The following is a 14,343-nucleotide window of genomic DNA, read 5'->3' as shown; positions in this document are numbered from 1 at the left end:
CTGTCAGAGGCTCGGAGGGTTAAGAGAATTTGCCATCAAACCTGACCACCTGAGCCTGATCCTGGGAATGCGTATGGTAAAAGGAGAGAACAGATTCCTGCAAGCTGCCCTCTAACTTGCAAACGTATGTATCCCATCATATACAGACAAAATATAGGGGCCAGAGAGATGGATCGGTGGTTAGAGGTACCTGCTAACAAGCTACATGACTTAGATTCTGGGAACCATGTGGTGGTAAGTATGCCTCCCAATAACGAAGAAATATTTTAAAATGTTCACAAAGTTTTTAAGTAATCCTTAACAATTCTCAGTGTACTGGTAAGAACTCAACAGAACTGCAGTTCCTTGTGTACCAGGAGAGCTGCTGTTTCCAAAGGTGAGAGCACACACACTAAACTTCAAGTGTGGATGAGGTGCCAGGGTGGTGGTGGTGGTGGTGGTGGTGGTGGTGGTGGTGGTGGTGGTGGTGCACGCCTTTAATCCCAGCACTTAGGAGGTAGAGGGAGATAGATCTCTGTGAGATTGAGGCCAGCCTGGACTACACAAAGAAATCCTGTCTTGAAAAGCAAAAAGACAAACAAAAATATTTACTGAGAAACATTATCATGCCCAGCAGCATTGCTCTAACACTGGAAAAATAATCCAAATATCATGCTATCATTTCCTCTATGAACTCCTATTAGCAATGAAAATGAATGCAAAAACATCACAACATAGACAAACCTCTGAAATACAATACTAAATGAAAAAGAGCAAACAAAGACTAAATGCTGCAGAAGCCCATTCACATGGCATGACTAAAGCAGTAACTCAAGCAATGACTATCAGACTAGTGGGTGTCTGGAGGGAAGAATCGGGATCGACTATAGTCATCAAGCCTGATGATAGAGATGCTTCTTAATCTTGCTGTGACAATGGCTACATCACTACACATAACTGCTAAAATCCAAACTCTCTGGCCAGGTATGAGAGATACACCTTTAATCCCAGCGTTCAAAGGCAAACGATCTCTTATGAGTTTGAAGCTAGTCTAGTCTACACAGTGATCTCTAGGACAGCCAGAGGCACAAAAAAAAAAAAAAAAAAAAAGACTGTCTCAAAAACACACACACACACACACACACACACACACAGAGAGAGAGAGAGAGAGAGAGAGAGAGAGAGAGAGAGAGAGAACAAACCAATCCAACTCTGATCAAGATGAGCAAATAGGTACTATATGTAAATTACACATCAAGAGAAAGAATGATAAAATCCATAGCAACTGCACTTCCCTATTGAGTTTTAATAAATAGCAATGATGGTATCCCAACAATGTAAAAAAATACGGCCTTAGTGTCTAGTTCTCAGTATCAAAATTTACACTATATTCCAAAAATAGTTCCTTTCCTGTAAATGTTAAAAGGAGAACTATATATACCTCCGTCTGCAAAACAAAAACAAAAACACCTATCAATTGTTCTAAGAAGTAAATTTAACCAAAATTAAACTTTAATTCTTAAATTGTCGAGCACATTAAACTTACATATTTAATGTTCTGTTTTTGTAGCACTGAGGACTTGCCTGCCAAATCTGTCATCCATGAAGTATGTACTTAGCTACTAATTTATACTTCTCTTCCAGGTGACAAACACTTGTTCCATTAACACAATTTTAACAGACCACTTTAACAGTCTTTAACTGTATAACAATGATTTCATTTAATATCAACTCATTGTAATTATTTCAATCAATCCCCCCCCCCCCCCCCCCCCCCCCCCCCGGAGCTGAGGACCAAACCCAGGGCCTTGTGCTTGCTAGGCAAGCGCTCTATCACTGAGCTAAATTCCCAAACCCCATTTCAGATTTTTAAAAAATAATTTAACTTTATTTTATGTGCACTGGTGTGAAGGTGTCAGATCTCTTGGAACTGGAGTTACAGACAGTTGTGAACTGCCATCTGGGTGCTGGGAATTGAACTTGAGTCCTCTGGAAGAACAGCCAGTATTCCTAACCCCTGAGCCATCTCTCCAGCCCCATTTCAGATATTTTAAGTAACGAATTGAAGTTGTATGGTATCAATTTTACTTAAACTAAGTTATTATACTGTCTAGTCATTCATTTAAGAGCATCTCTATTATAAAAGATATCAAAACCATTTAATTAAAAAGGAAGACACTAAGTACTGCTCCAAGTGTTTGAGGTCAACCACAAATTACTCTGAACCAGCCTTCTAATGCTCCAGTATGCGTATGACCAGGTAAACCCAGATCCCTGAGACACAACAAAAAGAGCTTTGAGACGGCTTTGCACTTAAGAGCTCTTGCTGTTCTTCCAGAAGGACCCAAGTTGGGGTCCTAGCACCCATGGCAGGCATCTCACAACTGCCTGTACCTCTAGCAGCTTGGGTACCTCACACCTTCTTCAGGTCTCTGCTGCCACCTCCGTGACACATGTGACATACACTCACACATACACAAAACTAAACAAACCTTTAGTTTACAAGTTCCACGGCAGTAACATTACCACTCTGTGTCTAATGGCGTTACTTTAGGATGCTCCTTTTGAGATGATGACTGAGAAGCTTGAAAAGAACTAAAATGGTGGCAGGAACCACAACAGTAACAACACTTAGCTGTTTGCTGGGATTGGGTTTTCCTTTGGGGAAAAATGAAGCATGCTTGATGTCTCCATAATTTCGTTCAGATGAGTACAGAACTCACAAAGCTCCTGTTACAGCCACATATCATACCTCCACTACTGCCTCTTAAGTAACTATATGGAGATACAATTTCAATTTTGGGGAACTTTAGCTGTGTTGTCTACTTTAGAAGACAGTATCCCAGCTTACTGTGCTGAGCTGGCCTTATAGAGAAATTGTGAGGCCACGATGGTCTATAAACATTGAATTTAATTTTCCACTAATTATATATAAGGTCTTATCTTCATGGGTTTGATTACAGAAACTAATAAAGCAGTCTCTAAATAACGGGGGCAAAGTGCTTCTTTCAGGATTTTATTAATTGGATTTACATTCACAGTTGAATGGCAAGGCAAGACATTTCTGAGTCTGTTAGACAAAGAAAGGAAGTAGTCTTGCTATTGGGTACCCAAAAAACATCTTGTAGCTTTTCAAACTTACCAAATGCCTGAAAAATGTATAATCCCTACCCCAAAGAAGTTGACGTCTAACGCAAAAAATGTGGGAATGATAGAATGATTATGGCTTAAATGGAAAACAAAGAATAAAAGTACAGAAGCACCCCAAGTTGACCTGTTTAGAGAGCTGTCAGGTGAGGCTTTAGAGAACAAATTGCTGGCTGGGAACCAAGGCTAAAAAGACCTGTAAAGAGTCTATCAATGAATGAAGTACTCCCAGCAAAGGACAGAGCATATACATAACATGACCACATGACAGACTTACAAATGCTGATTCAGAGATCTATCTACAACATAACAATGCCGGAGATCCACTGTGTGCGTATTTATGGGGGTGGAAGATACACCCCATGGCACACGTGGCAGAGGTCAGAACCCTGGGAGTGTCAAGGACTGACCTCAGCTCATGACCTCAGGTGTTGGTGGCAAGCCCCTTTATTCTTTGAGCCGCCTCACTGACCCTTAAAACTTACTCTGGAATGCTCTACTACAAGGCATTTATTTAACAATCTGTAATAATCACATCAATGTAAGTACTTAAGATTACCAACTGTGGCTAAGAAGCTGACTTAAAGAACAAAAAGAAACTGGAAACGGCGTATCTACAGGAGATGCTGAAAGGTCTGACGTAGTCTAGGAAATTTAGGTCACACTCACGCAGAGTTCTACCAAGAACGACTCGGGTCCAGGACCCAAAGAGTCACGTGTATGCTGTGCCTCTTTAATCCCAGCACCACTACTATGGGGAGATGAGGGGCAGAAACAGGAACCCTGTGCACTTACAGGCCAGGGGGACTCAAATACAAAGAGCAACGGAGAAGAGATGTCTGAAGGGGGCAAGTATCTGAGTAGCTTCCTTAAACTAGCTGATTTTTTTTCTGTGAGTTAACTGGAATAAAGCGATTTTCTTTTAAAAATGTAAGTATAAGGAGAAAGTGAGAACCAACCACGAGAACTGTGCTGACCTCCACAGCTGCACCAGGAAACAAGTGCACACTCACTCACAGACCTGTGGTCCACTTTTGTTTGTTTAGTATCCAGATGCCACTCCTGACTAGGAACAGCAAAAGCACCCACACGACACTTCTTTCAGAAGGTTCTCAAAAAATTAAAGCACCAATCCGAAACCGTGCCATCTACGACACACCTCAGCACATACCTTATTTAATCTCACGTAACAGCCAGAGAGGACTACACTGGTTTAGACCAGCATCCACCCCCAGACACCTATGTGCTATGTCCCAGGTGTTAGGCATAAGAATGGATATACACTAAGTTATTTTCAGAAGAATTTTAATTGTGAACTGTCAAATTAACCAAAAGAAATGTTATTAGGGTCTAGAGAGGTGGCTCAGAAGTGAAGAGCACTAGATGCTCTTTCAGAGGACCTGGGTTTGATTCCTAGCACTGCCATGGCAGCTCACAATCATTTATAACTCCATTCCTCTTCTGGCCTCCGGAAGCACCTCATGACCATGGTACACAGACGTACATGCAAGCAAAACACTCATACACATAAAATAAAAATAAAGATTAAAATATTTTTTAAAATGTTACTTATAGACAATTAATTATAGTTCAAGTTTTTCCGAATTTATCTTTTGACTAAACCATACTAATGAGTTGAATTAAATCATTCTGTTCCTGCAGGAAAACAGCTCACGAAACTGTGTTTGTTGACATGCTAATGGCCTATACTAAAAACAGGTATTTTCTTTAATTAATCATTTTAAAAAACAACACCAGCAGGAGGGAGAAAGCCAACTAGTACCAGAGAAGTAAGAGTCCACACATTAGAATATTACATGACAGACACCATTATATGCATTTTACAGGCATTTAACCTCAAACAAGTCTGTGTAGAAAGTCTCTATTACACCATCTGATGGGGCTGAGCAACTTCATTAAGGCCACAGCGATAGAGCTAGGGTAGCTGAGAGCATTGCCAGAGCCCTCAGCTCATCCTTGACATTGCTCTGAAATGAAGGCGCTGAATGACCTGTTCGTTATATCCTGTAGTAGTTTCTGAATGCCTCCTAGAAGAAATTCTGGGTTTTAGTTTCAAGTGGTAACTCTTCAGCAATGGATTTTTTCTTATGCCACAATACCACTGAATACTATTTCTTTCCCCCAGAAGTCAGATGAAGAGTTAAATGACCTAGAGTACATAACAAGTTTATATAAATACACTTAGATTATACTAGTTCTAAGTTGGCCATTGTGGTGGTTTTAATAGAATTGGCCCCCACAGGCTCATAGATTTCCCACCAGGCCGATAATGGACTAAACCTCTGAATGTAAGCCAGCCCCAATTAAATGTTTTCCTTTAAAAGAATTGCCATGGTCATGGTGTCTCCTCACAGTACTAGAACCTTGACTAAGACAGCTGTTTATTGGTAAGCCATTACTTAACCTCATGTGGCCTACTAATTTTTTTTTTTAACATTCTCAGTATTAATTATCACTTAAATCTAGCTAAAGAATGTATGAGGGCTCAGAGACCCCCCTGAAGAGCTGCCTAGACTCCTAGTAAATACCAGACATGCTACTTTAATCTCAGCAGTTTGGACTTGAGAAACAAATCAATATCCACAATTCTTAGTTTCAGAATGTCACTACTTAATGATACAACACACATCACAGTCTTGACTATCATTTAGCACTCCTGAAGAAGTAACAATTACCGGACTTCAAGGGCTTTAATAGCCTCCAGCATTTGTAGAAACTCTGCTGCCTTCCACACGTCATTGGCTTCTTCTTCTCCCTGTATCATTAGTTTTGCTGTGTACGTGAACTCAATTAAGTGACGAAAAGCCATTTTACTAACACCTGGAAAAAAGATGCACATTATCATTAGTTCACATCAAGTCTAGGGATTTGATACTTCTCATCTTTGAAATTTTCCACAATCATCATCATCACAATCAATATCTTAGTCACATTCCGGTACTATGTACCATGGTTAGGATCTCATATTCCCCTTTCCAATTCTGAGCCCAGTCCAGGGCCACCCCCCCCCAAACACACACACCTTTTAAGGTTTATTTTACTTTAAATTCTGTGTATGTGTGTCTATGAAAGTTAGAAACAATGGATCACCTGAAGCTAGAGTAACAAGTGGTTGTAAGCCACATGATGCAGGAGCTGGTAATCGAACTCAGATCCTCTGGAAAAGCAAGGTACTCTTAACTGCTGAGCCTCCTCTCCAATCCCTGTCCCTTAACTATGAATTTGACCATTTCAGATAGTTATAAGTCAATATTTTATCATTTATCATTCTTTAACTGGCTTAATTTAACATGTTTTCAAGGTTCATACATGTTACACACAGAATTTTTAAAGGCTGACCAATATTCTATTTTGTGTATGTATAAGTTTCCTTTATTCATTAGAACATTCAGTGTTCTGCGGATGAACATTTAGGTCATCTCCACATGTTGGCTACTATGAATGGTACTAAAAATAATAAAGACATAATTAAAGAAATTTAAATATTTATTATTGTGTGTGTGTGCATGATGTATGGACATATGTGCCACAGTGTGCCTGTGGAGAGGTCCAAGGTGGGTTCCAAGAACTGAACTTGAGTTGTCAGGCTTGCACACTAATTGCTGCTGTTCCCTGGGCTACCTTGCTGGGCAAGGAGCACAAATTCCTGAAGATGCTGATGCCAATTCTTTTGCATGGATGTTCAGATGTGGAATTACTGGGTTATGTGTGTTATGGCTTAAAGATGAAATACCCTCCCAAAGGCTCACATGTTAACAGCTTGGCCCCCAGCTGATGGCAAGTTCCTCAGACTGGATCCTGAGAATGACTACTCAAAGCTAATGGACTACTAAGAGACGGGGCCTCAGTTAGTCTGCCCTGCAGACTTTGTGTAGCTTTAACTGTCCTGTTTCCACTGGACACTACTCTTCATGCTGTGCTTCTAGAAAAACATTTTAAACTCATATGGACAGGGGCATTTATATGCCAACAAAACTTTAGCTACCTCCCATAGGAAGGGCTCAATAAATGTATGTAGAATGGATTTTAAAGAAGGGCTGCTTAGAGGAGGGTCTTTCTTGCTTACAAACAGCCATGAGGTGAGCAGCTGTTCTGCTGCAGGCCTCTGCTTCGGCACCTGCTCTGTGTCAAGGTGCTCCGCCTTACCACAACCTCTGGAACTCTGAGCCAAAGTAACTCTCCTCCTTTGGAAAGCTGTTCAGTACATATGGCGTTTCTAGTTTAAACTGTTGGAATGCTTCCCATTTTCCACAGTGGCCACACTCCTCTCCAACTTTTCTCACCACCCCATCTTCTGCTTCCTTGACGCCCTCTTCACAATGTATGGTGATTCTTGCTAAATCTGACTTGTCTGATGAGTGAGGATGCAGATGGAACATTTTTTTCCATATACTTAATGGTTATTTCTTGGGAGAAATTTCTACCTAATTCTTACTATTTTTAAATAATGTAGTTCTAAACTTTAAGTTGTCCGAGTCTCTTTCAGATAGTTACGTGGTTTGTGAGTGTTTTCTCCCACTCCACTAGTCTGTTGTCTCCTTTATTATGTCTGCTTTTCTGCTGTCTATGATCTTAACGTCATACTCATGAAACCCTTTGCCTAAGTCTTATTCTATTAAGAGGGTATATATAATTAGTCAATATGGTGTGCCACCCGCCACACTGATTTTTGCACAGAACTATCCTTGTATCACTTGGTCAAGGTCAATCATCTTTAATTACTATGGTGCTGGATTTAGGTTCCTAGTCTGTGTGTTCATGTGCCCACAGAGTGAGAGTCTACAGTTCAGAACCCAGGACAGCTTTTGAGGCTCTTCTCCTTCCACCTTGTCTTGAAGCAGATACTCCTTTGTTTCTGCGGCTGTGCTGGGAACCCCAGGCTAGCTGGCTCGTTCTCTAGCTTCAGCCCGTTCTCCATCACCCCCATTGGAGCACTGAAGTCACAGATGCTTGCTACTGCCCCGGTCAAATTCAGAGTTCCAGGCTTTCCTTACAAGTCGTTTTCACTTGCTGAGCCACTCCTCTGGGAGGGTTCCACTTATAGCTAGCCTTGAACCTGACAACCCTCCTGCTTCAACATCCAAGTAACGGGACCGGACCAGTGCCAGCCACAATGCTCGGCTAGTTTCCTAATAGTCTACTGACAATTTTTACATCTATAGTCATCATAATGGATACTGGTCTACAGTTTTAAGTTATTTGTTTATCTTGCTATGGTATCAGAGTCATGCTGGTCTCAAGTAAATCTGGAAGTGCTTGCTGGGCAGTGGTGGCACATGACTTTCTAGCACTCAGGAAGCAGAGGCAGGTGGATTGCCGAGAAACACTATCTCGAAAACAAAACAAAATTGGAAGTGTTCAATTGTTTTTAAACATTGATTCTTATTCATGTGTCTATATGTGTATACATACATAGGTGTGTGCAGAGACCTAGGGAGATCATCAGGTCCCCCTGGAACTGGAGGTACACACGGTTATGAGCCATCTGACATGGGTAATGGGAATAAAACTCAGATTCTCTGAAAGAGCAGTTATGTGCTCGGAACTGCTGAACTATCTCTCTAGCCTTTTATTTAGTTTTTTTGAGTCTCAAGATGGCATGAATTCTTTAAATGCTTGACAGAGCTCACTAGTAAAGCCATCTGATCCTAGGCTTTTCTTTGTTCAGAGGTATTTTGATAACTAATTCAATCTCCACAGGAGGTCCTTTATACTGTTCCCTCATGATTTAGTAACAAAACCTTCAGTATTTCCCACAGGCTCAATTCGGCAACTACTCTGGTCATTTAGTTTATAGAACTCTCTTCATTGTAACCTACTTGAGAGAAATAATTTCTGATCTGTACATTCACCTCAGAGCATCTAACAAAGCTTTCCAAAATACAGGCACTTACAAGAAAAAGTAAATGCTAGAGTGACTTTTGAAATAAGTGACTAGTTCAAGTGTGTTGGCACACACACCTTCAATTCCAGCACCCAGGAGGCAGGAGGATCTGTGGAAGTTAGAGGCCAATCTTGTCTAACAAAGTAAGCTCCAAGCCAGAAAGGACTACAGAGTGACATAATGAGACACTGTCTCAAAACAAAACAAAAACTGTGTTTCTACAAATCCTATTTTTCTTTTCAAGTTTTGTGCTTAAATTTAATAAGAAAATGACACTATTTCTGTATGCCCTTACTGCTGGGTATTATTGTTTCAATCTAGCTAAAGCAAGAAACAATTTAAGAAGGTTATTTAAGCTGGGTGTGGTGGCTCTCGCCTTTAATCCTAGCACTCTGGAAGCAGAGATGGGCAGATCAAGGCCAGCCAGGTCTACAGAGTGAGATCCAGGACAGCTAGGGATGTTATACAGAGAAAACTCTGCCTTGAAAAACAAAAAACTTGAGTGTAAGAAGGCTGTTTAGCTGGTGGTGGAGTCAGAGGCAGGCGGATCTCTGTGAGTTCGAGGGCAGCATGGTCTACAGAGTGAGTCCCAGGACAGGCACCAAAGCTACACAGAGAAACTCTATGGGGGGTGGGGTAGGCTATTTAAAAACCTTTTTATGTTTGTTCCAGTTACTTTACACATCTAAATGTGGCCATAAGTATTCTATTCAGTCAAGTATTCTATTCAGTAATCTTTACATAAAGAAGGGTATTGGGGCTGGAAAACTGTCTCAGCAGTTGAGTGTATGGCTCTTGCAGAGGACCGAGTTGTGTTCCTAGAACCCATATCAGCAGCTCACAACTACTTGTTGCTCCAACTCAAGGGATTCAATATCTTTGGATACACACATACACACACACAGAGCACATAATTTTAAAACAAAAGTAAATTATTTTAGAAATGGGAGGAAATAATTTTACACCTTAGTCCCAGCTCTTCCAGAAACTGCTTTGGGGCAAGACAGAACTTTAGAACTCATTCTGACTCATCTTCAAAATCATCTCAAAGCAACTTGAATAGAGAAATACTAAAACATAGTGCACACCAAGTTATGTGATACTAAGTAAGCAAACTAAAAGTAAAATGTTTTTAGTTTAGTAAAAAGACACTGTTTTTTAATCAGACAACACAGATAATATTTATCATACACCAGGCACAGTATTATACTTACTGAACCTTCATGTCTATGAACTATTGATTAAATGTTTAAAAACTAGGAGCAAACCTAAATAGTAGAACTCCTACGTCTATGAAAAAAGACTTAGCAATTTTTCCTTGGTGCCTGGAAGTCTGAACATCCCTGGTCTACAGGGATACATTATCATATTCATAAATCAACATCCTCCATGTTACTTTCAAAAGTAGGATAAGTAAATCACTGATTCTCCCAATTTAAATGTTTTTTTTTTCCCCAGAGAGGTTTCACTGAACCCTTGTAGGTGCTGACATATTAGGTATTTGCACTATTTCAAGTACAAAAATTGAACACAGTAAGAATCTAAAACAAACTGGGCCTGGTGGTGAACATATGTAATCCTAGCACTCAAGTGTTAGGCCAGCCTAGTAAGACTCCATGAAACGAGAGAAAGAGAATGAGAGAGAGAGAGACTGCACCAACTCTATTAAAATCATAAATTATTCTCCTGGTGCTGAACAGGGCTGGCCATCTCTTTGTAGAAAACTCCACATGGTATATGCTGTCTAAAGCTGCCAAGAAGGGGTTGGGCGGTGGTGGTGCACGCCTTTAATCCCAGCCTTGGGAGGCAGAGGCATGAGGATCTCTGTGAGTTCAAGGCCAGCCTCCTCTAAACAGCGAGTCCCAGGACTGGCTCTAAAGCTACAAAGAGAAACCCTGTCTCAAAGAAAAAAAAAAAAAAAGCTGCCAAGAGGGATGGAGGGATGGTTCAGTTGTTAGAGCATCACCTGCTCTTCCAGAGCACCTGACTCAATTTCCAGCACCCGCATGGCAGCTCACAACTGTTGGAAGCTATCAAGCCGGGCAGCAGTGGCACACGCCTTTAATCCCAGTCCTCGGGAAGCAGAGGTAGGCAGGTCGGTGTGAGCTTGAGGCAAGCTTGGTCTACAAAGGGAGTTCCAGGACTGTTACACAGAGAAACCCTGTCCCGAAAGAAAAGGAAGCTATCAAGAGCCACAATATAACTGCCCTCTTGAAAACCCAGCCTCTAGACATTTTTCTCACATTATCAACACAATTAACATTCAGAAAAAAACAAAAAAACAAAGTTTGATCCAAGTTAGGAAAAACTGTTGAAGGGAAACGTGAAAGAGAAGGCTGGAATGCTGTTTCTAGAGCTTTGTATTTTCTTACTCTTGCTGAGCCCTTCCTTCTCTGTGGAGCCCGTTCTCTTGGCTTTACCAGCAGGTCCGCATAGAGAGGCTGATTAGGACCACAGACAGGCCTGAGTGCAGGTGTCTGAGATGGTCTGCACTTGGCTGTGCTGGGGGAGGAGGTCTTTTGCTCCACTCCTTGGCGTCTCTATAAAAACCCTGGGGCAGAGACAGTCGGGCCATTGGAAAAGGTTCCAGGCCCTCTCGAGGCTATCCTTTATTTTCTGTTCATCTCCGAAATATAAATCCTTCTATCTACTATTTCCTGCTGCTCGCACTCAAGAAAACTCTGGGGAGCTGTGGGGTTGGTGGGCAAACGCCTCACATTTCTCCAGCCCTGTTCCAAATCTGGATTAATCAGAATCATCAGTCCTAAGGGCTTTAAGTATGGTTCTCTGATCTTTTGACTCAAACCTAGGAATGTTATTTATTTAGCTTAATATGAGCACTTCAGAGTTTGTTGATGTAACCAGCCCAGGACTCTCCTAGGAACACACCAATGACTTTATTAATTAGCTAGTATAAATCAAGCTGGCAATACCCGCCCACATAAGTGAAGAGGCGGCAGATAGTAGGTTTGTAAAAATATAATTTGGTATTTTAAGGCTAAAATATTTTTTTTTCTTTTTCTTTTTTTGGCTTTTCGAGACAGGGTTTCTCTGTGTAACAGTCCTGGCTGTACTGGAACTCACTTGGTAGACCAGGTTGGCCTTGAACTCACAGAGATCCGCCTGCCTCTGCCTCCTGAGTGCTGGGGATTAAAGGTGTGTGCCATTGCCGGGCGGTGGTGGCGCACGCCTTTAATCCCAGCACTCGGGAGGCAGAGGCAGGCGGATCTCTGTGAGTTCGAGGCCAGCCTGGGCTACCAAGTGAGTTCCAGGAAAGGCGCAAAGCTACACGGAGAAACCCTGTCTCGAAAAACCAAAAAAAAAAAAAAAAAGTGTGTGCCATCACTGTCCAGCAGGGCTAAAACAATTATTATCAATCCCTTATTCCTCTCATAGTGGAAATATTCAGGAAATTTTTTTTCCCCCCAAGAGAATGTTATCTGAGGAAAATGTTAAAGAATACTTTAAACCTCAGTCTTCTCATTGGAGCAATATTCTGACATTTCCCTAGTCTAGATTAAAAAAAAAAAACCACAAAAAAAAAAAAGAAACCCTGTCTTGAAAACCAAAAAAAAAAAAAAAACCAACAACAACAAAAAAAACAAAATCATACTCAGAACTTTTGGCTGGGTGTGGTGGCATATGCCTTTAATCCTAACAATTACTAGGCCAGCCTGGTCTATATAGTGAGTTCAGAACAGCAGGGGCTATATCAGAGATCCTGTCTTTAAAACAAAAAACAAAACTATGATTTTTAATGTTTAATAGGTCCTTAGCTGTCTTGTCCTTGACATTAGGGATGAAATTTTCTGGACACAAGAGAATTGCCAGAGAAGAAATCAAATGATTTTAGATCTGTAGATTCAGAAGCAGAAAAAGGATAAATTTAGGGACTAGATGTCTCCGGAGATGACATATGCCTAAAGGCCCAGTAACAAAGCTGAGTATGTAACTGGCTTCAGGGGCAACAATTTTTTTTTCAAAGCCATCGGAGGTGATTGGGGGGCGGCAGGGCGGGGGCAGGTGGGCAGGACATGACAGCTGTATTTCTAGTCAAAGGTACTTCATTGTTTACATTTTACAGGTGGGGATTCTGGTTCAGCTGAAACAGAGAAAGCACAAGCACACCCCATCCCATCTTTCCACAAAACTAAAGCCCTGGAGAGAATACACAGGATTCTGCAAAGAGCTGCCTAGACAGTGAAATCAAACAGCACTGAATTTTAAGATTTTTATTTTTCCTCCCAAATATCCTGGCTTAGACTTAAGGAAAGCCCAAATCCCAAAGGAAAAAAAAAAGCTCCCAGAGAAATTTCTAGAAAAGCAAGACTATAAAGGGGGTGTATGTATGGAGGGATGAGGTTAACTTGTTTTTTCTCCTCTCTGCAACATGCAAAATAAGCTGTAATTCTAAGTCAGGTACTCTTGACAGCAGTACAAAGATGTCCATGTGTTTGAGATCTTGCTATAACTCATGCTGACCTCAAATTTCCAATCTTCTTGCCTGTCTCCCTAGAGATGGGATTACAACTGGGATTAGCACCTTGCCAGGACTATGAAGATTTTGAAACTGAATTCAAATTGGATGCATAGCCTAAAGGGTGTCTGGACCCAGACAGGCTGACTGCATGCTCAAGTAAATACCACCAAAAGCATTCTCTAAAGGAACAGCACCTACTCTTACGCCAAATGTCCATGACATAATCCAAACTACTTTATCTATTTTATAGTCTGAAAAAAGGAAGCTACATCATTCAAGATCATATAACAAACAGTGAAACCAAGACCAAAACTCTTGTGCTCAGGGCTTTCTTTACAGCCAGGTGACCTTGGGAGAAAGTAGAGCAATCTCAGAGTTAAGGGTTAAAATGATAATAAAACTCATATTTTAAAACCCTGAACCTGGCCAAGTAACAAAACAAGTACTTTCCATTTTATTTTGTTTGCAACTTAAGTACTTAAGGTTTATCTGTACCACACTATAATAGATATAGATAGGTCAGCGGTACTGAGCGAGAGAGAACTGCACAACAGTTTTTAGAAGGGAAAATCCTTTCTCCAGTGCTGCTTTCTCAGTTAGCACAAGTATGCTAACCTGGGCCAGGGTCTAGGCTGTTAGGTGTGAGGGAGGCTCACTGATGAAAGTACTTGTGCACGCAGGAGGACTGGAGTCCAGCTCCCCAGGACCCCTGCAACAACCTGAGGTTGCTGAGGTGATCTGCTTTTCATCAGAGCACTGGGAGGATGCCGAGAGGCAGGGTTAGCTAGACTAGCCACCTCTGGGTTCAACGGTGAGACCCTGCCTCAAGGAA

The 14,343-nt window shown here is 41.3% G+C and overlaps 1 protein-coding gene across 9 annotated transcripts in view; it reads right to left on the bottom strand.

Annotated features, from left to right (window-relative positions):
• The window catches only part of Znf131 (zinc finger protein 131), a 35,234-nt gene that overhangs the window by 16,208 nt on the left and 4,683 nt on the right, over nucleotides 1–14,343 (bottom strand). For 7 of the 9 annotated variants that reach the window (XM_042261507.2, XM_076551854.1, XM_016008090.3 and 4 more), the window contains exon 4: nucleotides 5,823–5,967. In XM_042261507.2, the coding sequence (XP_042117441.2) occupies nucleotides 5,823–5,967 (145 nt within the window). Of the gene's footprint in view, nucleotides 1–5,822; nucleotides 5,968–14,343 lie in introns of those variants that run through there. The other 2 variants (XM_076551855.1, XM_042261512.2) reach the window with 2 other exon arrangements.

The sequence above is a fragment of the Peromyscus maniculatus genome, chromosome 15 (genome assembly GCF_049852395.1).
Source record: "Peromyscus maniculatus bairdii isolate BWxNUB_F1_BW_parent chromosome 15, HU_Pman_BW_mat_3.1, whole genome shotgun sequence".
NCBI lineage: Eukaryota > Metazoa > Chordata > Mammalia > Rodentia > Cricetidae > Peromyscus > Peromyscus maniculatus.
This window is presented reverse-complemented; position numbering and strand designations above follow the sequence as displayed.